At 39.2% G+C, this 26320-nt stretch overlaps 1 protein-coding gene across 1 annotated transcript in view; it reads left to right on the top strand.

Moving 5' to 3' along the window:
* CPXM2 (carboxypeptidase X, M14 family member 2) overlaps positions 1-26320 on the top strand; it is a 77611-nt gene that overhangs the window by 17932 nt on the left and 33359 nt on the right. Inside the window, exons 2-3 of the mRNA XM_030486963.1 lie at positions 8498-8607; positions 15146-15285. Coding sequence (XP_030342823.1) covers positions 8498-8607; positions 15146-15285 — 250 coding nt within the window. The remainder of the gene's footprint in view (positions 1-8497; positions 8608-15145; positions 15286-26320) is intronic.

The following is a 26320-nucleotide window of genomic DNA, read 5'->3' as shown; positions in this document are numbered from 1 at the left end:
AGAGACACTTTTAGCCTTGCATGGAGTCTGTACCCTGCAACTTTTCAAGTGATGGTTGTGCCAAGTCCTTCTGTCTGCTGCACAGTGTTTAGGTGGCATATAGAGAACGTGGAAGTGTTTGGTGTCTGCACCATGGGAAAGTGCCTTCCCTGTCCAGGACTGGCTTTTTGCCATCAGGCAGAAGCTGTCTGCAAGCTCTCTGTAACTCCCTCCATTGCTAAAGAGCTGGTTCAGTTTTTGAAGCATGGGTAGTATCCAGTACATGAAAGACCATGACAACAAATCTTCTGGTGAGAGTCCTAGCAGGAAAAGGGGTGTGCTTACCTGGAAAACAAAGCAGTGCCTGGCGAGCAAGCTAGGATTAAAAAGCACCTCCCTGCAGGCTAAGAGACTGTCAAAGTGCAACCCTTTGGCCCAGAGACAGCCCCTGGAGAAGGTGGTTGCAAAGAAGAGGCATATCTGAACATCAAAAGCAGCTCTGAGATATCAGATGGGTAGCATTCACAGGACCCTTACTCAGACTTTGCCCTCACCTAGAGCCCATGAAAATGTTCCTTCTGATTTAATGGGGCTTTGGGTCAGACCTCTGACAGAGCTGGGTTTTGTGGCTTCTAACCAAAAGTGTTTGTGGGTTTTGTTGGTTTTTTTCTTCAACAGCAACCAAAGGGATAAGTATACGTTGCAATAGGGATAAGTGTATGTTGCAGTGCTGAGATAAATACTGCCCTTTCCTTGTGAGAAAAGTCCCCAATGTCTTAAACCCCTTGCAGTATTTGCTGCTTGTCCTAGAAAAATATACAGCTTTGATGCAACATTAGAGAACAATTAATGTTGACTTAGGAGAGAAAATGTTGGCATCTGTTTAGTCCTTTATTTGATCTTTGATCTGAGAATATAATTCACTATTTTGACTTCTATATAGGGGATTTGTTGTAAGTGCACATTGCTTGCTCTGTTCTCTTAGTGCCCTGGGAATGAGTTTATAAGAAAAAGCAAATAAAAGCAAACTGTGTGTGCTTGAAGGACCTTCATCTGCCTGTACTGCTTCAATTAATCTGGAGTGCAGGGGGACTGGCCTGAATTCGGGCCAGAAATGAAACTAGTATGTATTGCTAGCAACGCTTCGGACATGAACAGTCAGAATACTGCTCAAACTGAAATCCATGGACCTGTTTCCAGGGAAAAGCTGGGCCATACCAAGTATAGAGTGTGACTCATGAACATCTGTGGAAATTTCACACTTCCACAATCGCATTGTCAAAACAGCAAGATTTAGCTAGACCATGTTCCCCCCACAAATGTCCTAAGACTGTAAATATCACAAATTATTTAGAAAATGGAGAATCTTCTGTTTAATTCAGCCCCCACAAAGGCTGTCTGTCACAGAAAAGCAATCAAGAGATATTTTCAGCAAGTAGAATGTCAGCAGAAACGTGCTTTTACTGCTACTTCACCTTCCAGGTGCATTACAGTGTTAAAACACTTTGTGTACCTGTGACCTAAGTATTACTTAAGACAAAGGAATTAGACTGATGGAGTTTCTTTTAAAAGTTTTGCTATTGAAAGATGAATTATCAGCCACACTTTTCATAGGAAAAGCTTTAAAATTAGCTTTTAGGGGAGGATTTATTATATTGACCTCATTAAGAATTTTTGCCCAAGACCATAAATATCTAAGAATAGTATGAACAGTATAATAAGCATTAAAATCTTCATCCCCCAAAATATATGCTTGTGTGCTTAACTTGCCTATATCAGTAGCTTCATAGATTTGCATCTTCATTATTAGCTATACGTTTGTGTTACTTAAACAAGACCTAAATTCTGCATCTACCCTGGGATAGCCCAGAAAAAGAAACAGGGAATCAAAACCTAAAACTAAATCTGTCTTATTACATGGCATTTTGCCAGGAGAAATATCTGACCATATCTCATGCTGGCAAGGTATGTGTTGAGTCCCCAGAGAACAAGGTCTTTAAAGAAGGGACGAGTTTATAGCCAAGTCTGATGAGCAAATGGGTTTACAGAAAGAAGAAACTGGTATTAATTACAGTGATAGGTTGTCACTAGAAATAGGAGTAGCATCCTGGATCACATCATGCTGGCACCTGCTTGCCTTCCCAAGTGACAGATCATCTCTGTTGCTGTAGATGTCTGTTAGCTACTGTCATTCTCTGACATGGCCAAACTCCAGCCAGACTAAGACTAGGATGTGCAACATGGTTTTGACCCTCTAAACTGACCAGTGAGGCGTCCCTGCCCATGGCAGGGGGTTGGAACTAGATGATCTTAAGGTCTTTTCCAACCCAAACCATTCTGTGCTTCTATGATTCTATGATTCTATGATCATTTTTAATGATACTTCAGTGTCTGTTGTTGCTGCTGAATGCAGTGACAACTAGGGGTGTGCTGCCTTACTGAAAATCATACTGGCAGTATAAATTTTGATGGAAAATACACGAGTTAAAGAAATCAGTTACACTGGAAGAGTAAAGAGGTCTTCATATTTATCACAGTGATGTTCTTCTGTTGACTTTGGTGGTGCAAGCTCAAGCCCCAAATGCAAAGCTACAGATACCAACAGCAACAACAAAAAATCCTGGATCTAAGACCATTCTTTGCATAGAGAAAATTCTGTGTTACCTCAATGTCAGCACTGCCTTGACCTCCTCTTGTCTTCTCTGAACTCTGTATCTCTGCAGCGTAACATCATTTCTCCCCAGACAAATGTTTTGAAGTGCAAGGTGATTCTTATGTATTTAAAAATGACAAAGCTCTTGGAGCTAAAGCACGTTTAGAATGATACAAAATAAATAGAGTACATTCTGCCTACAAGTATCAAGGAGACTGTCAGACTACAAAGGGCTGATATTTCTCCATTTCTAGATTTGAGTATGACTGTGCATGAGACAAGCACAGACATGCGGGAATTGAAAAGGATTATAGGTATGGCTCTTAAAAATATAACTGAAGAGGAAACATGATGCTTATTTTCTTCTTTCCATTTGAGAAACTAAAATATTCCTAAGTTGATGGGAAATATTCTTTAAATAAAACAGTCATTTGTCTGCTGTACCTCCAAAAGAACAGTACAGACTGATTTCCTAAAATGCATACTTATTAGATACAAGAACTATAAAGACAATCTGTGCTTATCTGACAATCTTTACTTAGACCAGATGAAGATAAAATAAATCAACAATTTTGGCAATAAAGATGAACAGAAGTGTTTTCTTTGCCCTGCTCATACATATATCTTCTACTTGTGGAATTAGTATGTTTCTAAGAATGCCTGATAATACAGTTTTATCATAAAAAACAGCTACAGAGCAGTGTAATTCACTGCAGGTGTAAAAACAACCAAGCTGGCTCTGCAGGAGGTGGGTTTTTTGACCAGAGCTTCAGCGGAAGATGCTGCATCAGTAAGACACAGCCATCGTGAGGCTGAAACTGCTCCCAAACCTGGGCTAATATCCTTGTACAGAGCCATGCTGAGATTGCAAGTTGAGTTGATGCTAGCTTGAGAAGGGATAGCTTTAGATACTGCTCTCAGTATAGGCAAAGCCCCAAATTGTAACTGATAAATTAATATCTCAAGAGATGAGGTTGTGACTGAAGTGATTCTCAAGTGTTTCCTCTCCCTGACTTCAAGGAAGAGGTGATTGCTAACAGTGTTGATGTCTCAGAAATGCCTTGTGGTCCTTAGCTGGGATACAATCACTTGTCTAGCTAATAGATGCATAATCAATATGCTGAGATATAGACATTTAACATAGCTAATAGGAAAGTAATTTTGAAATGGAAACCTCACAAGAACACTCTTCAAGATACAAATGTCATTATGTCTAAATCCGAGACCCGTGTCTTTTTAGGTCTTGGAATTAATTAATTAATTTGAACCATCTTATTGGTGGCGTGTTTCTAAAGTGAATACCTATTAGTGGTTGAAATTACATATGAAATCATGGTTGGATATGGGCAAGGATGAGAGACATGTCCATAGCTCGGGCTCTTCCCTGCACCTGCAAGCTTAATGCTTGCTTTTTAATTGCCCTAAAACATAAACACATTAGCTGCATTATGTTCGTAAGATTTTATGTACATAGAATGTGGTTTTAAATGTCTTTCAAAGCCATAGTTGAGTTTCCTGTATTTTATAATGATTGCTTTTTCAAACAGTTAAACAAATGACCAAATAACTTGGTCATTTCCAGTTGTATCTATGAGGTATGAACTGCTCTGATTATTTATGCTACCAAATTTCTCTAGCTTCTGCAAGGGTTTTTCAAACTAGCAGGGAAAATAAAAAATCATAAAGGAAGTCTTATTGATTGTGAGGCAATTTTCATTGTAATATCAAAGATTTCTTAAATAAAATATATAAAGCAACACTTTAAAAAGATAGTCTTTATGAATACCATGAATCAGTCTCTTTTCCTGTATGCTTTTCAAAAATAGGTTGTCCTGGTTATCTCTAGTAGCTTTAAGAAGCAGGAGACACACACCCAAAAATGGAACAATTTACCTGAAGTTAAGTTCACGGTATAACTCAGGATTATTTTTGTTTTTTCTGTAGTGAAATGAAAATTTTAGGTTGCTTGTGTTGTATTATAATGAGTAACTTGGAGTCAGTCAGATGAGGCTGTACTGAAAAATTTACCCCAATCATCTTTGTGCATTCCAGATTGATGTTTTGGTCTAATATTCTCCTCTTTTCATCCTTTTATGGATGCTGGAATTCATATGCATGTGGAAAAAATTAATATTCCTAATGTGTTAATAGTCAAATATTATGGCTATAAATAGAAGATATAATTTCATTTAAAAGCAAAATCAAAGGTCTTCTCTTGTGGAAAAGAGCATAAATTTCATACATCAAAGCTACTGCAAACAATAGACTTGGTGGCTCCAAGAACATCATCTCTGTCCAAAGCTGTGCAGACGGAAACATCTAAAGGTCAATAGTCTTTTATGGAGAATCCTGCTGCTCTGTTCCTGGTTTGGGATGGTCACTGGAAAAAGAGGGGCCAAGGAATGCTTTTCATTAATTTTTAGCCAAGTATTGGAGCAAAAAAATTGATTTTTCTTACCAAGTTAAAAGAAAGTCTTTATGTGATTTGGTAAGTTAGTGAAGTCCCAGCTTCAAGTCTAATTCACTTCAAAAGAAGGCAAGTTAGGTGTTCTCCTACTAGTTTATATAAATAACAGTAAAACATAAAATCCTGGATACTATTGAACCGATGGTAAATATCCTAATGATTTCACCTGACATATTGTTAGGCTTGACCATGTTGAGAAAGTACAGTATATTGTTAACACCATATTGCACAGTTTCCATCCAAGGTATCTATACTGCACATCACAGATAGATAGCTCTTGCTTGATCTTAAAGCCTAATTCTGCTTTCGTTGAAACCTCCTGTTAAATTGAGCATTACATAATATTGGCTTGTTAATCTGATGCGTTCACAGACAATACAAATAATTCATCCTTGAAAAATAAAGAGCAGTCAAGCATGTTTATCTGAGATCCATAGAACATTTTTGAGTCTATTATTAGGCTTCAGTTTCTCTAGAAACAGAGATAATACACACAAATACATGCAGGCAGATTTTCCAGCCTGTAAATACCCATCTTGCAGTCTAAGAAACCCTCCCTGAAATCCACAGGCAGCCCAAGAATATTCCAGTTTTATAGTCAGTTAGTAACATTTCAGTCTGAATAAAACCAAACCTACCTCTTATACACAGACTGTCAGGTGCGTATCACTGCAGGTCACTTTGGACAGGTCTGACAGGCAGCTGCCAGGCTCACAAATGCTGCATTTCCTAAAGGTTTCATGAAAACAGGTCTCTGTGAAGAAAAGAGCAATGGAGCAGTGATGTGCTTACTGTCCTCAGGGCAGCTCCATAAGCCCTTGCTCCTGTTCTATAGCTGAGAATGGGGTGTGAAAAGCAATGTGGAAGAAACCGAGCTTCGGTGGATCCATTGCAGAAGAATCTGCCTGTTCGCTTTGTTTCTACATTTATTAACTCCTAGCAGTACCTGTAGATTTCCTCTCAGCCTTGTTAGGTGCTCTATAAACATGGCATTAAATGATATTTTATGAACTGAGCATATAAAAGCAGCTTGCTTTTCCTTTCAGCTTAGGCTTGGTACAAGTACTTCTGGATGGCTTTTGAGTGCCTGGGAATGATGACAGTGTTCACAGAGCAAAATACACCAACGTGCAAAAGTGTTTGCAGGATTACACCATGAGATTGATTTCCAAACCTGTCTTGAGGTTCTCGTTAAAGCAAGACAGGAGGCTCCTAGCTATGTAATACATTCCGAGTAGGGGTCTGTCAGAGCCTGAAACTTCTTCCACTTGGAGTATGATGAAAGATGAAACACTCTGTAAGAAAATGCAGTTAAAACAATCAGCCAATGAAACAAAAATCCAACAAACTATTCCTTCCTCTGGCTTCCCTTATACATCCTGTCTCTTCTCTGTTTTGGATAATTAGATTGAAAGCTCTTCAAAATGCGGAACTGTCTACATTTTGTCTCTTGTGTAAGACTAAGATCACTGTTGGTACTTTAGAACATACGTTAATATTTAGCATTTGTCTTTACTGGCTCTGACGAAGACATTTGGCCCTGGATTTATGTGAGAACTTTCCTAAGGATGAACAAAGAAATACCAGAATGAATTGACAGCACGTAACATTTTTCCTGAGTGATTTTGGGTTGTTATGTGTTAAGGAGGAACATATGAAATACCATACATTTTTGCCAGTTTGTACATCTCAATGCAAAACTGCACCTGACAGTTAGGCACAGTCAGGATGAGATTCTCAGGTACATATCCTCATGACATTCTTGTGAGTGATTAAAAATATATATGTAAGTGGGATACAGGCATAGAGAATGGGAGTGAGCTCTTTGAGAAGCAGTCTTCCAGTAGCTAAAGAGGTCTACAAGACAACTGAAGAGGAGCTTATTATAAAAGCAACTAGAGATAGGACAAGGGGGAATGATTTTAAACTGCCAGAGGGGAGATTTAGGTGAGATCTTAGGCGGAAGTTCTTCCCTGTGAGGGTGCTGAGGCGCTGGCACAGGGTGCCCAGAGAAGCTGTAGCTGCCTCATCCCTGGCAGTGTTCAAGGCCAGGTTGGATGGGGCTTGGAGCAACCTGCTCTAGTGGAATGTGTCCCTGCCTGTGGCAGGGGGTTGAAACTGGATGAGCTTTAAGGTCCCTTCCAACCCAAACCAGTCTGGGATTGTATGGTATTATCCTATGAATTCTCCAGCAACTGCAGCACAAGAAAGATTGCAATCCCAGCTGTCAGGCAGGCAGTGAGGAGGGATGGTTTGGGGAGGGGTGGCCTGGGGATTGGAAATGTAGCCTGAGATCCATTGCTGCTGTTCAGCTTCTGTCTCTGTCACAGCCTATTGTGTAAGTTACAGCAATCCTCCCACATTTGACTGCAGAAAAAATCTGTCCTCTATCCAAGCCCAGAAGTGGTATAGCCAGAGCAGTGCAAAACCTAGCCTAACCTAACAAGTACCTGGTCTAAATGGTGTGACACAGATTTATACCTCTGCCCCACACAGACTTTCCTATTCCAGCTGGTGCTGACTTCAGGGTCTCTAAATTGTGCTCTGTTGTCCTATTGAGGTGCTCCCAAAGCATCTGCCTGTGCTTTTGCTCACCTCCTGCTAAACACTGAGATGGGTCCTCCCCACCTCACCATGCTGCTTTGAGGATAAATATGCTAAGCACTTATGAGGCACTTAAATACTGTGGTGGCTGGGGTCATTTTAGAGCAGGATATTTTTCTGATAATCATGAAGTAGACTCTTTCCAATGTCTTGTCTTCCAAAACCAGAGCTCCAGGCTGGAGCTCTAGCTGCTGAAGTAACATCTGCTTTTCTTTCTTCAAGGCTTTGCACAATTTGGAGCTGAGATGGCCCCTCATTTCGTAATTGCCCTCTTTGTCCTTAGTCATTACCTCTGCAAGAGCTTGGCTCTCCCCAGTCCCAGACCTCTGGACCAGATGCTGTTGTGCAACATGTGATTGAAGTTTCCAGAACAGATTTTAATTGGAAACATAACTTCATACAGTAGCTTGGAATGAGTATGGAGGGGAATAATCAAAACAAGAGATGAAAAAGTAAATGCCAAAAGGAAAGAAAAATAAAAGGCCATTTTACTGGCATTTTGTACTGAAAAGCAACCAGCAGGAAATACTGTGCATATCCATGAAAAACTGAAGCATGTAACAAGCAGTAATAACTGAGATCAAAAAGCCAGATCCTCAGCTGGTGTAAATCTATATTCCTTTACTGATTTTATAAGAGTTGCCATTTCTCATTGACTTCAGTGATGCTGTGCTCATTTGTACCAGCTGAGGACCCCAGCCAGTTTGGCACAATGTATGTTTGAAATACAGAAACTTTGACTACTTGTTGTGTTTCTTTTTTAACTAAATTTTAATCAATCTTTTGTTTTGCAGATTGTCCTCCACTTGGACTGGAGACATTAAAAATTACTGACTTCCAGCTCCATGCTTCTACAGCAAAACGATATGGCCTTGGGGCCCACAGAGGAAGGCTTAATATTCAGGTAACATCCATTTTTTTTCTCTAAAGTGGGAGAATGGCTTAAGGTTGTACTGTTGTATAAAGAGAACCGATGGATGGTTATTGGTTCTGACTACTTTGTCAGCTCATGTAATTCAAATGAAGAGGAAACACTGGAATTATAGAAGTGAACAAGGTTGATGGATAACCTGTAGATTCGTTGGGCTTAGTTAGATAAAAATCCAACCTTAGTGTGCTGAGGATGCAAATCCAAACAGACTGCTATGAGCAAGCAAAGGTGAAGGCAGCCCAGAGCTGCTACCTTCCCAGCTCCCTTAGCAATCAGCCTGGAAGGAAGCTCACACAGCAAATAGGTTTTTTTTTGTTGTTTGCCTGTAGTTAATGACAATGGTTAATTAAAAGTGTGGTTTCAAGTGAGCACTTGCCCTAAGGCAATTTTTCAGAGGCAGTGATTATACTACCAAAAATTACTTCAGTTCAGAAGTCACTACCATACAATCTAGTTTAGTTTCTTTTATGTAATATGAAAGATGTGCTTAGCTGCCTTGCAGGGCTAAATTCTACTTTCCCCAGTTTTTTGTGTTTCTGTTTTCCACTCTATTAGTGCTGTTTTCTGAATTACAGTCTTTTCCAGTGTGAAAATGCTATTTTGCATAATAAAGCACCATATTTAAAACTCAAACTCATGAAGAGGATACTAGCACCAAGTCAAGAGTTATAAATCTCTAAAGCTTATTTAATCTATTAGTTACCTGCTACTATTAAACCCTCCTTTAGACTTTTTAGTTCTCCAGCTGAAAGGGTTTGCTAGTTAACGAACTAAGGGACTTAGACTGGGACTAGGAAGGATGGGCTCTAATCAGCAGAACAATTTCACGTGGTGCCCATGGCCATGTAATGGTGGGCAGCTGTTGGAAGGTGGGACCACTATTGGTTAAAATCCTGCTGTGCAAGTGCTTCCCTTTGCTTTGGTATCTTCTAGCGTCTCTACTATGTGTCTATGGGGAGGGGAGAACTGCTGTTTCTCCCCCCCTTTTTTTTTCCTCTTTGCTTTTTGTTTTAATCAATTAATGTTAGTCAGAAAGCTCAGTAAACTATTTTGCTATGCAGTCACATGAAAAATGGATCCAGCTGGAGGACTTCATATGGAATTTTTTTTGAGATCTGTGCAAGGTAGTTTGTGTCTTTCCTTCATATTCTCTGCTAGGAGTTAAACCCTCAGGAACATAAATCAGGCTATGCAGATGGTATTCAGGTGGGTTCTATAGGAATGTTTAATTATTATCATTTTGGTTATACAGTGGCATAAGACCGAGGACTGTGATGTAAATTTCTGGAGTCTCTGGTTGTGGTTCCTTGGTTTTTATTCTGGTGTTAAAGTTCAATTTATTTAAAGACAAGAATAACCATACTGGTTTAGACCAGGAGTCCATCAAGTCCTGTGTCATGTCATCACCGGTAATGCTGCATTAAAATAAGAAGAAGATGAAGAGTCTTACCCATGGATGGTGTTTCCCATAAAGATATTTCAGAGCCTCCAGTGAAGCCCAGGGATGGCCTTTTGCAAACTAGGTTTTTACCCTTCTCCATTCAGAAGCTGGTGGGGTTTTTTCCTGTGGACAAAGGCTTCACCATGTCACACTTCTGCTTCAGATGGACTTTTGTGTTGTCATTTTCCTGAGCTGTATGAATTCTGCATGGATTGATTCTCCTTATTATCCAAAAGCTGCTTTTACTCTTTTCTGGTACAGGGACTTTTCTGGTATAGTCCTGATCCCAGGACTGTGGGAGGTTCATTTACAACTAACCCAACCACATGGATTATAGCAAAATGACTGGCTTATTTCTCTTGTTTAAATGTAGCCCTTTTTCTGTTATGTCTTTACCTTTAATAAAGATTTCTACTAATCCTCGAATCAAAAGCTTTTACCCTTACTGAAAGCTTATCTGTATGCTGTATCAATAGAGTAATTCCCCAGACCCCTTGACCACTTAGCGTTACAATGACCGGCAGTGTTGAAAGTATGGGCTTGCATTTATTTTTCTTTAGCTACTATTTCCTTTGGGATTACATTAAAATTAGTAGCTCCTTAAAATTGTGCAAATCCATTTTGAATTTGCAGAATTCTTCCCTGTCACCTGGGTTTCAGGGTTTAATTTCACTTTGTGTAAAGAGTTCTGAATTTCAGTTTTAAAATTTTTACATTTAAAATTTAAACACTGAATTCTAGTATTTAAAAGGTATATGCTTATAACTGAAAATGGGTGCTACAGAGGACTGACATGTCAGTTGTGCAGCCGGGTCCCTGGTAATTTCTGTTTGCTGTTTAGAAGATTGGATTGTGGCATGCTGGGCAAAGGCAAAAGGCAGTGGTATTTAGGCAGCTGTGTTTTCATGCTATTTAGAACTACACATGAAGAAAAACAATCTGCCCAAGTCAGAGAGACTGATGTGCCTCTGAAGTTTCACCAGAGCACTGAGCTATAGTGATAGCTGCTGCCCTGGTGGCGTGGTCTGGATATCACCACAGTGCCATCATACTATATTTCGGGAAGAAACTGTCCTGTTTCCTCTTGAAATAAGACAAAATCTGCTCTCTGCCCAACCTCATAATCTGGTGCAAAATCAGCTGAGAAGCTTAGGGCTCACCTCAGGTAACTGGCACTACCTCAACTCACAGGGAATTTGCAGAATAATAAAGTTTTTCAAAGGCTTTTGAGGGTTATTTTTAGTGTTTAGATTATTTGAAGCATATCACACTAATCAGTCAGTGTATGCTTTATTCCAAAGAAGGACAGGCTTAGCAGGGCTGGATAAGACTTTCTGGGATCTGCTTCTCTTGTGACCTTGCACCATGTGGGACCTGATTTTGCTCCTGGTCCTGTATGAATGTGGTAATTAAGCGGGGACATCTGGAGGGCAGGAGCAATGCCACTAGAGCCCCGTATATCAGAGATCCAGCCTGCAACTGCAATAGTGCCATGAGTAGTAATTTAACATCATCAGGAAAAATCATAGCATAAAATAATACTCATTGAGGCACTCTGCCTTCAGGGATAAAAGTCATTAGTATTTGTCACTTGTCCAATAATTAGCAGTAGTTAAAACCTGAAATAATTAGTCAAATGATATTTCTTCCCCTTCTTCATTTTCCTGGTTGGAGAAATCCAAACAGCACTGAAGATTAAGCAAGTAAAGCAATTGTGTGTATGCAAATAAACAGAATGTATTGGTTTTTGTCTTCGTTTGACTAGTTCCTTTGGAAAGCTCCATTCTCTAAACACAAGCAAAAGATAAAATTATTGAGGTTCTACTTCCAGCCTCTGTGCTTTACCTCTTCTCTACTGGCAGTGGTTGCTATAAATACCTGTGATGAGTAGTGCTTTTCTATTTCTTATTTTCCTCCCAAACTTCCTATGGTAAAATAATTTTTGTGATCATCCTACTGGGAAAAGGAAGAATTTAAGCAGAAGTGGTTTGATATTATGTATATTTCTACTGCTGCTCTAGCTGACTTGTGGCAGCAGACTGAAATTTCTTTATTCATTTGAATACATTTAGGCAGCAATATCTTTCTCCTTGTTATAGAATAAGGTTTTTGGAACAGTGGTAATGTGAGCAAGTGTTTGTTCTGTCTTGCATATATCTAACTCAGAAGAGAAACATGAATTAAAATCAGAAGCCTTATCACTTGTAAGGGAATTGTAACCTTTTGATTTCCGTTCATCTTAGCTTCTGGATACATAATAAGCTGTTGGTTTGTTTTATTTGAATTGCAATTTTCAACGGTCATATTTATTGAGAACTTATTTAGGAGTGACATAAAAGAGGTCTCTTATTCTATATAATTCTTTTTTTGTAAGATACTGCATATCTTACGTTTTTGTATTTGTGAAATATAATCTGGGTTAACTTTAAGTTATTCTTGAAAATTGAGTGAAGGAAAAAAGGGTTTGCTTAAGACCTAGTCCTTACTTTCATTTTTAATTAGCTACTTCACTCTCCTACTTATAAAGATAATTTAGGTGTTTAAAATGTATAGCTTAGTTACGTGTGTCATAACTTAAATCCATTATCTCCTTTAATTCAATATCCCATTTTTACATTCAAGTCAACATTTTACTGAGACAAGGTATCTGGATCTATATCCTTTCATTTACTATCTGATGACAGCTGTTCTCATCTTTCAGGAATTAACATTTTTTATCAATTTTAACATTTAATAAACCACTAAATATTTGCCTTTTTTTTTTTTTTTTAAGAAACAGTATTTTGAAGTGGCTATAGGGCAAATTCAAAACTTCAAGCACCTTAAGAAAGAAATACAGACTTGAAGCTTGCAAAGGGAAGTTTTAACGTAAATTTATTTGGATTCTTCTTCTTCAGAAATATTTCTGATAAGAACATCTCATTGATTAAACTCTTCTTTTTCATGTAGTGCTTTGTGTTCGTTATACCCAGACATCTGCTTCTTTTTACTTAGTAAAAATATTATTTTAGCTTCAGAGAAGCTGATATCAAGAAATAAGAGCAGGGACAAGTAGCAGCATGGTTTGTTCTTTTTTCTTTAATGCTCTCTTTGCCACTTTTTAAGGCCATATTATTTTAAGCTGTGCATAACTCTAAGCATGTCATTTAAATTCTCCATATTTGATATGCAATTTAAACATATGTTTAACTTTCTTTAAGTCCAGTTGAAACCATGGAGATTTGAGTAATAAATTAGGGTTAGGGGGCTTTTTGCATATAAGCTTTTCTTTCTCTCTTGTTTCCCTCCTCTCACAGTAATGTGGAGGAGAGGTTTACACCCTGATGAGCATCACGCCAATGGGAAATATCCTCAGACTGAATGAGGACCAAGGATCCCAGCTGAAGCAATGAGAGATACAGGTACTTGGTCTAGAGAAATCGGTGGAATTTCACGACTGGGAAAGGGATAAGCATGATACTGGTTCAAGGTGCTCTGCAGATCTTAATGCTTCCTGGCAAGTACTGATTTTAAACCTGCAGGCTACTTCAAATTTCATCTTATTTAAAAATGCATTGAAACTTTTTCTTGAAAAAGGTTATTACTCGGGTCAATGATCATACTTATATTCTCACGTTTTCCCACTGTTCAGTTCTCCTTGAAAAATTTATCTTCCATTGTTAATAGAGTTTTTCCCTTTATCTTCAACCCTTATGCAAAATTCACTTTAAAATATACAGTTAATACATAGAAGTTGGTGGCTTAATGTAATTTTGGAATTTAGGAAAACAAGTCATTTTTAAGCTGCCCTCACTCAGATTTGAGTACCTGAGAAAATAAGCAGTTTTAGGAATTGAATCTGTCTGTTTTGCAGCACTTCCTTCAGATGCCACCAGACTTGCAGTTGTTAATATCTCTTCACAATGCATCTTCTCTTTGAGTTAGACCCACATAATGCCCATTTTGATGGAAATGGCCGTTAAAAATGTCAAATCTCTGCCATTGTAACCTGTAATATCTGCTAATACTGCTCAGAGGGAAGCTGAGGGATAATTCAGGAAATTTAGTTGACAGATGTGCTCTTGGGTACTTCATTTATGTTTTACATATACGTATGCACCAGCTGAAAATTTACCACTGAATAGACAGTAGCTGTATACCAGAGCTTTAAAATATATCTCTAATATAACAAAGTTTTCCAGATTCTTCATTTATATTTGGGAAATATTTAAGGATATCTTTTCTTGGAATCATATGGATGGCAACGATAAATCCACATTCAACAAAATTAATTATTATAAAACTACATGTAGCCTCAGAGAACCATATGGAAAAGCTTCTGTGCTCTCCATGGCAATAATTACTTGGTGCTAAACATTTCCTGGGCTTTAGTAATAAGATAAATATCTAAAGACTTCAGATGCTATGTTTCTTTAAATGATATTCAGATGTATTTGGAATACAGCTTACTCAAAATACCTTGCAGTTATTTCTCTGAAAATATTGAGAGGGCATTTTATGCTGTGTTTGCCACAATAAATTGGGATAAAGATTGGTATGTAAGTTGAGTACAGCTGGGCATTCCTGAAGTTTTGACCTTTGATACCCTTATGATGAACGCTAATAATTCAGGGACTAAAAATTGATGAGAAATAGTATTACTATTTCCATATGCCCTACCCTCTCCTTTGCCAAGGGAAACAACATTGCTCCAGCACTGACCATTATTTACATGGGTTGGAGCTGGCTTTTTAGGACTTTCGTAACTGTGAAGGCCATGTGGATCATTTGTTCTGGGTAAAGGCTCTGGCCACAGACACGTAGAGTGAACCGAAGCCCTGCTTATGCTTTCTAACTCTAACTTAAATTTATATATAATGGTTCTTAGTTTTTAAGGGGACTTTGCAGAGTTTCCCTCCCTGCTTTGAGTAAGGAAATATTTTGTTGAGAATGACTGTCTCAGGGGTCTTAAACTGGTGCCAGAGGAGTAAGTGGAATGAGTGATGACTTCATGTGTTCTTTTCTTTTTCCCATGAAAGACCTTTGGTTTCTTGGTTCTGATTTATAAAGACAGTTTTCCCTTCTTTTCAGGCAGGTGTTAACGAAAATGATTTTTATGATGGTGCTTGGTGTGCAGGAAGAAATGACCCATATCAGTGGATTGAAGTAGATGCTCGAAGGCTAACAAAATTCACTGGAGTCATCACACAAGGGAGAAACTCTCTCTGGTCGTAAGTACATGCTTACTTTTCTCCTGATTCTGAGCTTTCAGACCAAGGAATTCATGCTGTATTGTATTTCATTTCTTCAAGGAAAAAAGAAAGAATGGAAATGCTGTGTGACATCAGATAATTGTACAGGGAAACAGTAAAAGGCAAAGTGATTATATGATTCTATATGGCATAAACTACATGTTTAAGGGTAGCAAACGTCTATAGGCATTGTCTACATCTGGCAAAGGAATCAACATGATTCCCTCAGATTGTGCCGTCATACTCATCTTGTCAAATTTGCTTGTCTTAAAGGTCCTAATTCTTTCCCAGTATTTGAATTGGTTAGTTTAGATACTAGGTTTGTCAGATATTAATTTAGAATAACCAGTTATCTTTGAGATTTCCTAATGCATAGGCACTTGCTAAATAATTGGTAAAACTCCAAAACAATGTGATTTTTAAATGAACTGTTACCAGATTTTATAGCTGAATTGTTTTTGTTCTAAAAAGTTTATAATATAAAACCCTGCAGTATGTGTGGACCAGGACTGCAGTGTTTGGTACCAGTTATGTTGTGCTGTGTTTATGGATGCAAGCAAGACTCCATGCAGTTCAAGCCAGCTTCCTAAAAGGCTTTTAGTAAGAAATGCTTGCCATGAATAAGGCAGCTGCCTTGCTGCATTGGTCCGAGGAGTCAATCCAGGCACACTTAGCCCAGCTTTGTTCTGATAGTGCTGCCCACTTCCAACACTGATAGTATTTGTGACCTTTCTGGTTTTTGTTTGTGTTACAGAATGAGTATATGGCACTAGGAAATAACTGTTGTGCACAGGCTTGTATGCATTCACTCTTTTGGGACCAGCTTCTGAGCATAGGTGCACAGATCACTCTATAATGCAGCCAGTGTGAATGAGGTGAGAATTGTCTATGAGGAACATAGCAATCAGCAGGCATAAACAGGAACTGAAGCTGGTGGTTTATTTTTTCCCCTGATCTTTTGTAGTGTTTGTTCAGTCTCTTAATTTCTTGTGGAGTCTCATTGCATTATGTGAGCAAATAATCCCACTTGTGCTGCTAGACCTTTTGACCAAGTATGCAGGAGATGCCCAGCCTTAGATGCATGCTAGTCAGATCTCTCCCTTAAGAAAATGAATGTGCCATAGAACAAAAGACAAACCAGAAAAATACCAGTATATCTAAGAAAAAAGGTAGTCTCTTTTTCCTTCTATTGTTTAATTTTCTGGGGTTTTTCATTTCTTTAAGCACTGCTGTGGGAGTAGGAGCTTTTTTGGCAATAAAATTTCTATATTTATTCCACATTGTTCTGTCTTAGGTAGATAATTACTGTAGAAAAGTCTTATTCTTCTCTATATTCACACTCTTGACATTGCTGTTCCTCAACACCAGTGCTGCACGGCTTCATCTTGTCATATTGTTAATTTTAGTTCAGCTCTACTGCGAGTTTACAGCAGGACCTGATGCTCTATTTATAGTTGACATTCGCAGTCATCTTTAGTTTGTTTGGTTTTTAAATTACTGAGTCTTGCTTTTGCCCTCTTCCCCCACAAAGAGCTGTTGGGCAGAGCCCTAAAGGTCTGCAGGAAGAGCAGGGTTGGTGCTGGGAGAGGAGGTCCAGGCTCCTCCTGGGTTGTTACTCAGATGTGTGGAGAAACAGGCACATTGCTACCTCATAGGAGCAAAGATGGTTTCAAGTGGACCAGCTTCACTATGGACCAGGCTAATATCTCCAGGAAAACACATCTTGTAAGACCAAGATCTGCCCTACAGAAGGGCCAGAGATGTGGGAAGAAATAGTCCCAGGAAGGGGTGTCCTCCTTCCGTACCTCCAGCTTGCGCACAATGAACTGTTGTGGAAGTGGCTCTTCTTGTCAACATGTGATGACCTCCATCCTACTTGCTGTCTCTTGACACAGCCTCAGCTGTGGGACTGGCATTCCTCGAGTCCACCTCATCTTCTCTCTTACTCATCAAACTGAACAGATAAAACCTGCGTGTTGTTTGTTTGTGTGCTCGGTTTCTGCATGTGTAACTACCTGGATATTTCTAAAAACAAGTTGGTACTCCCCAAAGTAGATGTTCATGCTTTAGAAAGAGTTTAGGCTGATGTATGCGACCCTCATCTGGGCCAAGAGTGATGTCCTGGAGTTTCCAGAGTCTGAGCACCTGGGAACACCATACCCAGGAAGATGGCAGATGTTGCTTTCTGAATTCATCATGTTGTTGCATCTGAAAGATGATCTCAATATGACTTTCTACCCCAATTCCTCAAGCAGTCAAGAAAGCAAAAAACCATGAAATCCTGGTGTGGAGGAGAGCTATGCAAAACAAAACTCAATGAAGACAACAGTAGAGACCCTGAGCTTGGAGCAGAGTCTACCTTAGGGTGGGGTTCAGAGGCATTGCTGGATGTCTTGGTGCTTGTGGGAAACCTGGGAGGCAATGACCTGGCTGTAGTCACAGCGGTTGCGTGCAGTGAATTGGCTTTAAAGCCAGCCCAGCATAAACACCTTGATAGGACTTTTACTGGTGTGGCAGGTTCTTTTGAGACTGTTTTGCTATAATGGGCATTAGAAAAAAAGGAGATACATTATCCTTCTCTTGTACATAGTTACTGAAAGTGATGGTATCAGAAAGAACTGTTTAGGATATGAAAGTTTGTACAAGAAGGTGCCATTCTGTAACCTGAAGTGCTTTCCCAACTTCATGAAATTGTGACAATAATATAGTGCTTTCATAACTGATATAATCATATGTTGGAGAACAAGCTATTTCAGGTAGGAGTGCCAAAAAACCACCCCTCTGATCTGTGTTGTATTAGAAGCAAAAGCCTGCCAAGCTTCAGAGCCAAGGTAAGATTTTTATTTAAGCTTTGGAGACTTTCCCACTATTATATTAAAAATAAAAAGACAGTAAGATGTATGCAAAGTTCACCAATCTATTATGTGATAGTGATAAAGAACCAGAAAAGAAACCTTTTTTCGCCTCTCTTTTTATTGAATAAGAATCTTCAACAAAGTGGAAAAATTTACTTAACTGAAAGTCCTCTCTGAGCTTCTGCTTAGATCAGATTTGAGCCTGTCTTGGTCCATTTAGCTTCCTTCTTTTGACTTAATGAGGACATGTAAAACGAGCATAGGAAGGGCTGAAAAGGAGACCCTGCTGAATCCTGCATCAAATAACTTTGCCCCTCTCTGCAGGGTTACAGCATTTGAGTTATTAGCAGTCTGGCCTTTGATTCTGCTTGTATGTCTGAAGCTACACCCAGAGCTAGTATACTGGTGGTGGAAGCAACCCTTTGTTCCTTTATAGCAGCACTGGCAACTGGTTTTGCTGATGCCCTACTCTGCTGAGACAATCTATTCACATCCAGCCTTGCTTATTGGGGTTTCTTTTTTGAGCTTTATAGGCAATGCTGTGTTGAAGATTACACTTGACACAATGCAAGCAACACACAAATGTGTGGGATTGTAACTTTGGTGGCAGGAACTGCTTCACCTTGGATATTTCTCTCCTAATCCCACTGGGAAAGTTGCTGTTTCTTGTCTGTCTTCACTTGTGGGCTGTGGCTTTGCTTGACAGTGCCAGGCTCTTGGGCTTGAGGCATGAGAGCCTTGAGGAAGAAGAAGCCAAGGTGCAGAAAAAATTATTTGGAAGCACAGATGACCACACTAGGGAAAGAAGGAAACCATACGTGGTTAGTAATGAATACTTGAATTATTTAATCATTTCCTTTTTAAGGAAAAACACTTCTGAGTCAAATTTTGTGCTCAAGCTGCCTGGCTGTGAATTCCATAATAGTCATATGGAATCATATCTTTCTGCTTTTCTTTTTTTTTTTTTTCTTCCTCCTGTAACAAACAAAGTCAGGCTTTGAAAAAAAAACCTGCTGAATTTGAAGAGTCCTTCTTTTTACCAGTCAAAGCAAGCACATGGGCTCAAGACCTGTTGTTGTTCGGGTACTTTAGTTCTTCTTGGGGCACCTGAAATCATGGCAAAGCACTCTTTTCCCATTGTAAATGGCAAACTGCTTATATTATCCAGAAGATCTGCAGGCTTTAAATTTCACATTTAAAGTGAGGCCCAGCTGCAAGAACCAGAACTTCTTCTGATTTTTACGCTGAAGATATCCAGACCTTGGGAGTGCCACAAGTGTTGGTTGACATGAATAAAAGCTAACTCCTTGAGAGTGGGCAGAATATCAGTTCCTTTGTATGAACTGAGAACATCTGGAGGTTGCTGTCTCTGGGCGGTTATTACACTGTTTCACTATGTAGTTGATAGATAGGCTTCAGTGGCATCATTTTGCAGAGCTGTTTTGTTTGCCTTCTCAAACTGGAGAAAGTTGTGTGAATGATGACCTTTTAGAAGGGCATGTGACATTCTTCTCTGAGAGGTGGATCATGCCATAGCTGGACTACAGGAGGGTTTATGGCTGAATATTTCGGGGAGAAATGCAGTATGCAATTCTTTATATTGCTGCTAGTACATCTTGTTTTATGAACCAAGTATCTTCAAACAACTGCTCAAGGGTGTTGAGTGGGACGCTGGAAGCATCACCATGGAATTGTGCCATATATTTAAAGCAATGATGTGATATTTTAAAGTATGCACTCCCTTGACAGAGGGAAAAGATATTAATCGCTCTTAGCAGTTTGGCAAGAATCTAAGACACATAGGAAACATGTTTCCCACAACCCAAACTATCTTTTGATAATTTAACACCACCTTTTGTATCAAGAAAAAACCCACATATCTAAATATATTACAGTACTGACTAATATAAAGCTGTAGACAGCTTCAATGCAGAGGATGTTTTGATTTTTAGAAGACAATACAATATTTTGAATAAAATGTATTTGACTTGATGCATTTTCTTAAAATTAACCTTTCAACCATGTTAAATTATGCACTATCACTGCATGTCACAAAATAACAAAATGACAACAACAAGCAAAAACATGGATGAAATAACTTGTGCAGAATGCTCAAATTTCAAAGGAAAATTCTGAAATCTTTAAGACCTTTCAGCCTCATGAAAATATTGAAGATTTTTTTTTTTTTTTTTATTTCATGCAAGATTATAGAATCATAGACTCATAGAATGGTTACAGTTGGAAAGGAACTTAATATCATCTAGTTCCAATCCCCTGCCATGGGCAGGGACACCTTCCATTAGACCAGTTGTTCCAAGCCCCATCCAACCTGGCCTTGAACACTCCCAGGGATGGATCATTGTCTTTAAGAAGGAAAAAAGGGGGGATCTGGTAATTTTCAAGTCTTGTTTATGTAGAGGTTGGTCTTCATGCAACAGCAGTTTAAAGGTTAGTTGGTTGGAGGAGACAACAAATCAATGGTGTTGCTGGCCGGAAGGAATAATTGCAATGACTTGCACATATTGCTTCTAAGCTGACACATTTTTAAACTTGTGACTTTTGTTCATTGCTGTTGAAGCAAAGTTTTAAGTAGAAGCTGTGTAGACATGATTACATGCTCCCTACTGTGTCATTTTTTTGATTTCCTTGTGCTACTCTGTGGGGATAGCAAATAATGAATAGCCGGCACATTTGGATTTTTTTTTTTTTGTCTGATTCTGCTTTTGTTAAAGATAATTTATTTGTAAATGAATAGGGGAATAAGTTTACGAACTTTTTACTTATAGTACACCTTCATACTCATCCTTCTCTTTGTGCAGTGTAGCCCTTCATGATCTCCCAGAAACCCTTTTGAAAACATGTCCTTAGGGAATTGTAGCTCTGGAGCAAGCTGGGTACCTTCCAGAGATATAGTTGAGGATAGACTTAGGTCAGTGCAGTTTACTTTTAATTTTGGTGGTACAGGACAGAAAGAAGTACAGTTCTTTAGTCACAAAATGAATGTGTTGCCCCAAATTTTAATTTATTGCTGTACTCATTGGCAGTTCTGCATGAGCTAAGATTTGCTTTTATGGACAGTCTGTATGTGAGGATTGCAAGGTGGTGAACTTCCTTGCTTGCAAGAAGGCAAAAATCCTTGCTTCCTTCCCAGTTCATCAACCGTTCATGATATTAAGATCATGATCTCAGCAGTAAGATTGGCCTCATGAAGTGATAATCACATAATCATCTTCAATATTCCAATAATAAGAGTATAAAGAGCAGTGATAATCCTTTCTCATAGGTATTTGTTTCTACAGGTACCTAAGAAAAAGAATTTTGCACTGTATACATGAAGGGGCAAGATACAGCAGTACAAAACTGCTGTGCAAAAAAACAGCAGTGCAATGCTGCTTTGGAAGCATAGTAGAATAAACTGTAGAATAAATCCTGCCCAGCTCACAAGGACAACAGAGGTACTTGGCAGTACAAGTACAGCAGTACATCCCATCCTTGTGCAGAGGCTGTGAAAACACACCCTGATGAAACTTCAGCAAATCCAATGAAAATGTCTCAATGTTTTATCCAAATTACATAATAAAATAAGCGGCTGCTGTGTACAGACTTGAATTGTTATGGTGCATTAAATCAGTGCAAACTGTTATTTGCCCTGACTGGATGACAGGACTGCAGAGGTTATTACAGCTTCCCTCAAGTCAGCCTCTCGTAGAGTGAATTGTTCCAAATCCACTGAAATCATATCAAGTATATTGATGTGAGTTATAAAACAACCTGAATTCTGTGTAGAAAAAGCTCCCCTGATATATTAATGTCACTGGTTACATATTATACTGGTGTTTATGATTGGCTTTCTTAAGTTATATTTTCCATTAAAATGGTGGAGCCATCTCATGGGCTTTCAGTTGTTGAAGCTCTGAGAGATAGCCTTTGGCAGCTTCAGCCTTCGGTGCTCTCCATTTATTTGCTTAATTTCAATCCCTGTGCCATGTTCATCTTCCACCTTGGCTCTTGCACTCTGTGCAGGACTTTGGTACAATATTTCTTACTGCTGATGAACAGTCACCAACGAGGAGCTGGGCTTGTGACCAGCTCAGATGATCCCATGTAGGTGGAGTTCTGACAGCACACTCAGAAATGTATTTATATTTTCGCAAGATTGACAAAAGTGTCAAAACTGATGTTCTGTTGTGGATATGATTCGTCACAGTGCTCTTGCTCCAGTTATGACTCTTACACCAAAGACTCAGTGACTCATGGTGAAGCACTGGAAGGCAGCAGGTTTGAATCATAGAATCATAGAATGGTTTGGGTTGGAAAGTACCTTAAGCTCATCCAGTTCCAACCCCCTGCCATGGGCAGGGATGCCTCACCCTAGACCATGTCACCCAAGGCTCTGTCCAACCTGGCCTTGAGCACTGCCAGGGATGGAGCATTTACCACTTCTCTAGGCAACCTGTGCCAGTGCCTCACCAGCCTCAGGGTAAAGAACTTCTTCCTTGTACCTAACCTGAACTTCCCCCGTTTAAGTTTGGACCCATCACCCCTTGTCCTATTGGTACAATCATAGAATCTTTGAGTATGAGGTTGGAAGGGACCTCAAGAATCATCTGGTCCAACCTTTCTAAGGGGGGTGTTGTGTGCAGAGAACCTGCTTTGTCAAGTGAGGCTCACGGGGGATGCTCAGAAGAGGAAGGAAAGCTTTTTAATGTCCTTGGAAGGGCCTACAATGGGCAGTTTGAAATCAAATGAGACAAAGCCTTTAGGAAAAGGATACATCAAATGAATACAGGCATCTACTTGCACTTATTAATCTCACTCTTGGTCTGTATATTTTTGCATGTGCATTACGACTTGTTGAAATGAGAATGATTGTGTGTGGGGGTTACCTTGGGGGACATCAGGCAGCTGTTCCTTTCCCCTCCATCCGTGTCCTTCATCCCTTCTGCATGCACCAAGCGATACTTGGCCACATCTTTTTGTACTTCTGGTAGATGTGAGCCCCTTCAGTATTACTTTAAATATGCTCACAGCTGTGCACACAAATGGCAGTATTTGCTGCTTACTGTCAGAGCTTTTCATTTTCCACTACTTTAATATTCATGGGAAGAAGACAAAAAGACATGGTGAGGCAATACCTGTATAGCTGAGATTTTTCTCCTCGGACACATGACTGATTTACAAAGGTGTAATAGGCACAAAAAAGACTAGGAAATTAAAAATGTCACAGAATGAAGCTTATAAGAAAAGGAATCACAGCTTGGTTGTGTTTAGCAGATACAGAAGATATGAAAGGGGAATATCTGGTGTAGGAATAACTTCAGACACATGCAGGTCTCTTTGCAAAGAGAGACAGGTACTAAGACCATGAAATCTTTGGGGCAGAGGATGTCTTTGACCCCACGCAGGAGGTCTGACATCTTCAGGTGTTACTATCTGAATGTAGAACAGCAAAAGGAAATACCCATGGCTGGCACTGGCTTTTCTAGGAAGATCAGAAAGAGATTAAATCTTGTAAAAACCTAGCTGTAAGTGACAGCTATCAGGTGGGAAACACTTTTGCAACCCCACCTCCTCCTCTCTGAGAAGAGTGCTATGAAAATCATTGCTGAATTCATTCTGAGCAAGTGAGATTCTAGCCCTGAGCTTTATTTCGTAAGCCTCTGCAGGGCCTGATTTCACAGCAGTATATTCATTTAAGTCAGCTAGAAGCTATTTTAAAAATTAAACTTTCAAAATTTTAACTATTTAAAAGAATTACCCTTGCTTGCTCATCAAGCTCCAGCTCTTAAATCGTAGTTATTTCATTAGTTTGTAAAGCATGCTGGGCAACCTGTGGCGAGTCTGAGCACTTTTTGATTTGGCTTCCTTTTGAAACTGTTTGTCAAAAAGTGATTTAAAATTTTATCAGCATAAATATTATTATAGAATATTAATATTAATGGCTTTACATTTAATTGCATGAGACTACAAATTACTTTTCAAGCAGAAAGCCATTTAATTGCCAGCAAGCTGGTTCTGTTGCATGAATACAGTTTAATTTAAGGTTTGCCTAGCATTATTTTTTTAGTATAGAGATTCTGCTATTTCAAGTATTTTGGCTTGTTGATTTATTTATTATTGGTGGATACACATCTATGTGCCTATCTGGTTCTGTTTTCTGTTAATTTTAGGGTTTTGTAATGCAGAGAAATGAGACTGTCATAACAGCAGAGTAACATGGTCAGCTGGAGCCAGGTCCATTGTAGATGAAGCTAACATGAACTCTGCTAGCGTTTGCTAGTCTCATCCCCAGCGTCTCATCCCCAGCATCTCTTACACTCTGGCCTTGAGCTTCTGCTGACTAACACCTGCCAACCTTCTGTATTTATCTCAAATCATGTGGGGTTTTAGTGATGTGGAAAAGCATCCTTAGAGACTAGGATAAGAGTATCAGATTTACTTCACTTGTTGCTTATTCAGCTTTCCATAATTGAGAAGCTTGGCCTTAAAGTATTACATGCAGCAAGCACAGTTCAAACAATATAAAACCAAACCCAAATAGTCATAAGTCTCAGCTAATGTACTCACCTACTGGAAGGTGGGCAGCCAAAAGCCTGGCATCCCTCCACTGCTTCTCATTTAACACTCGCTGGGTGCTGTGCTGAGCTGGGATTCTTCTAGGTGTCTAATACACATAAAGAAAAGTAAGCAAGTTATACTGGGGAAGGCAAGGCAGAAAAATATTTTGTTGTTCTGGTGCACTCATGATGTCTTTCCCTATGCACAGCCTGATGCTGTGGTTGGATAAGGAAAAGCTGATTCTCTAGAAAAGAAGCTGCTAAGGCAGTGGAAGATCTGCTTTTAATTCTCTGCTTTGATTCAGGTTTCCTCTCTGTCCCTGGACAAGTCACTTAATCCCTCAGTTTGTCTTTTTCTGGGTGGGAGTGGACAGGCTGGATGTTTCCATGTGTCTCTAGAAACTGAATTTAAAATTGAAGATGTTTAAATAAGCCTTGTCTAAAGCTAATGCATTACAGATAAAACTAACAGATTAACAACTAGTTAATAAAAAAATCCACCACAGTAAGTGGTTTTGAATCCCATTTTGATTTTTGCATCTACTTTCTGTGAAATGACTTGATTGATGTTGGCAATAGATACAGAGATTTTTAAGATGGGTTTCTCCTGAGGAGATAAGGCTGGCATATGTTTTAAAAAGGATTATTAATGGGAAGCACCTGAACCCAAATGATTCCTGCCAAATCTCTATCTCATGATCCTTTTCTAGCAGTAGTGAAATAAATGAGGCAGTCACGTAAGTAGCACTTTGTGCTACAGCATGATGAGCTAGAGGTAACCTGAAACACTTCTGAAGGTATTGTCATGCAATAACTTTTGTACTGCCCAACTTCCTGCCGAGAATGAGCTCGATAATTAACATGCTCTTCTCTAAATGTTGGCATAGGACTTCCCCTGAATGATGCCTCCTTGACTCTATAAGACCAACAAACACCTGTATTTTGTCCGAGAAATATAATAGTAGGTCCAGGGAGATTTTTATAGAGTGAATTTAAAAGTGCTCCTCAAAAACAATTGTAGGGACATCCGAAGTACTGAAAGCTTTATAGCTTTCTTTCAGCTTTCCTTAGATAGCTTCATTGTTCAGTGCTGACGGGGCCCAAAAAAGGTTTGATGTAAAACATGCTGCAGAAATTAATGTCTGCAAATTCCAAATGCAGTGAGATGGATCTCCTTTTTGCCAGATAACAACATAGATGGCATTCCCCAATACTACTTCTAGCACAAGATTTTGCCTTAGCTATGATGTTTCTGTGATGGATTTCCCCAAAACCTTTAGATTTCTGTGTCTACATGAATAAACAGAGCACCATGTAGATATTAAGCTCTTCAATCCCAGGAAGCGCTGTGCTTACTGTAAACAGACTGGCTGTTGATTTGAACAAGTGCAACACATTCGTTTGCTTCCTAGAGGCATCAGACCTCCTGTGCTGCACGTGTACAAAATCTGCAGCTTTTGAGAAGATTTAATATGTTGAATGCTATTCTGCTGGTCTGTACCTAGAAATACGTGGCACTTAAAGATACACAGTTGCCTGGTCAGAAGCTCTGTACCTTAGCTTCTGCTAGTTTTCCAGATACTCTGAAGGCGTGAATACATG

Source organism: Strigops habroptila, chromosome 5 (genome assembly GCF_004027225.2).
Source record: "Strigops habroptila isolate Jane chromosome 5, bStrHab1.2.pri, whole genome shotgun sequence".
In the NCBI taxonomy this organism is placed as follows: Eukaryota; Metazoa; Chordata; class Aves; order Psittaciformes; family Psittacidae; genus Strigops; species Strigops habroptila.
The sequence above is the reverse complement of the archived record's forward strand: the minus strand, read 5'-3'. Positions and strand labels throughout refer to the sequence as shown.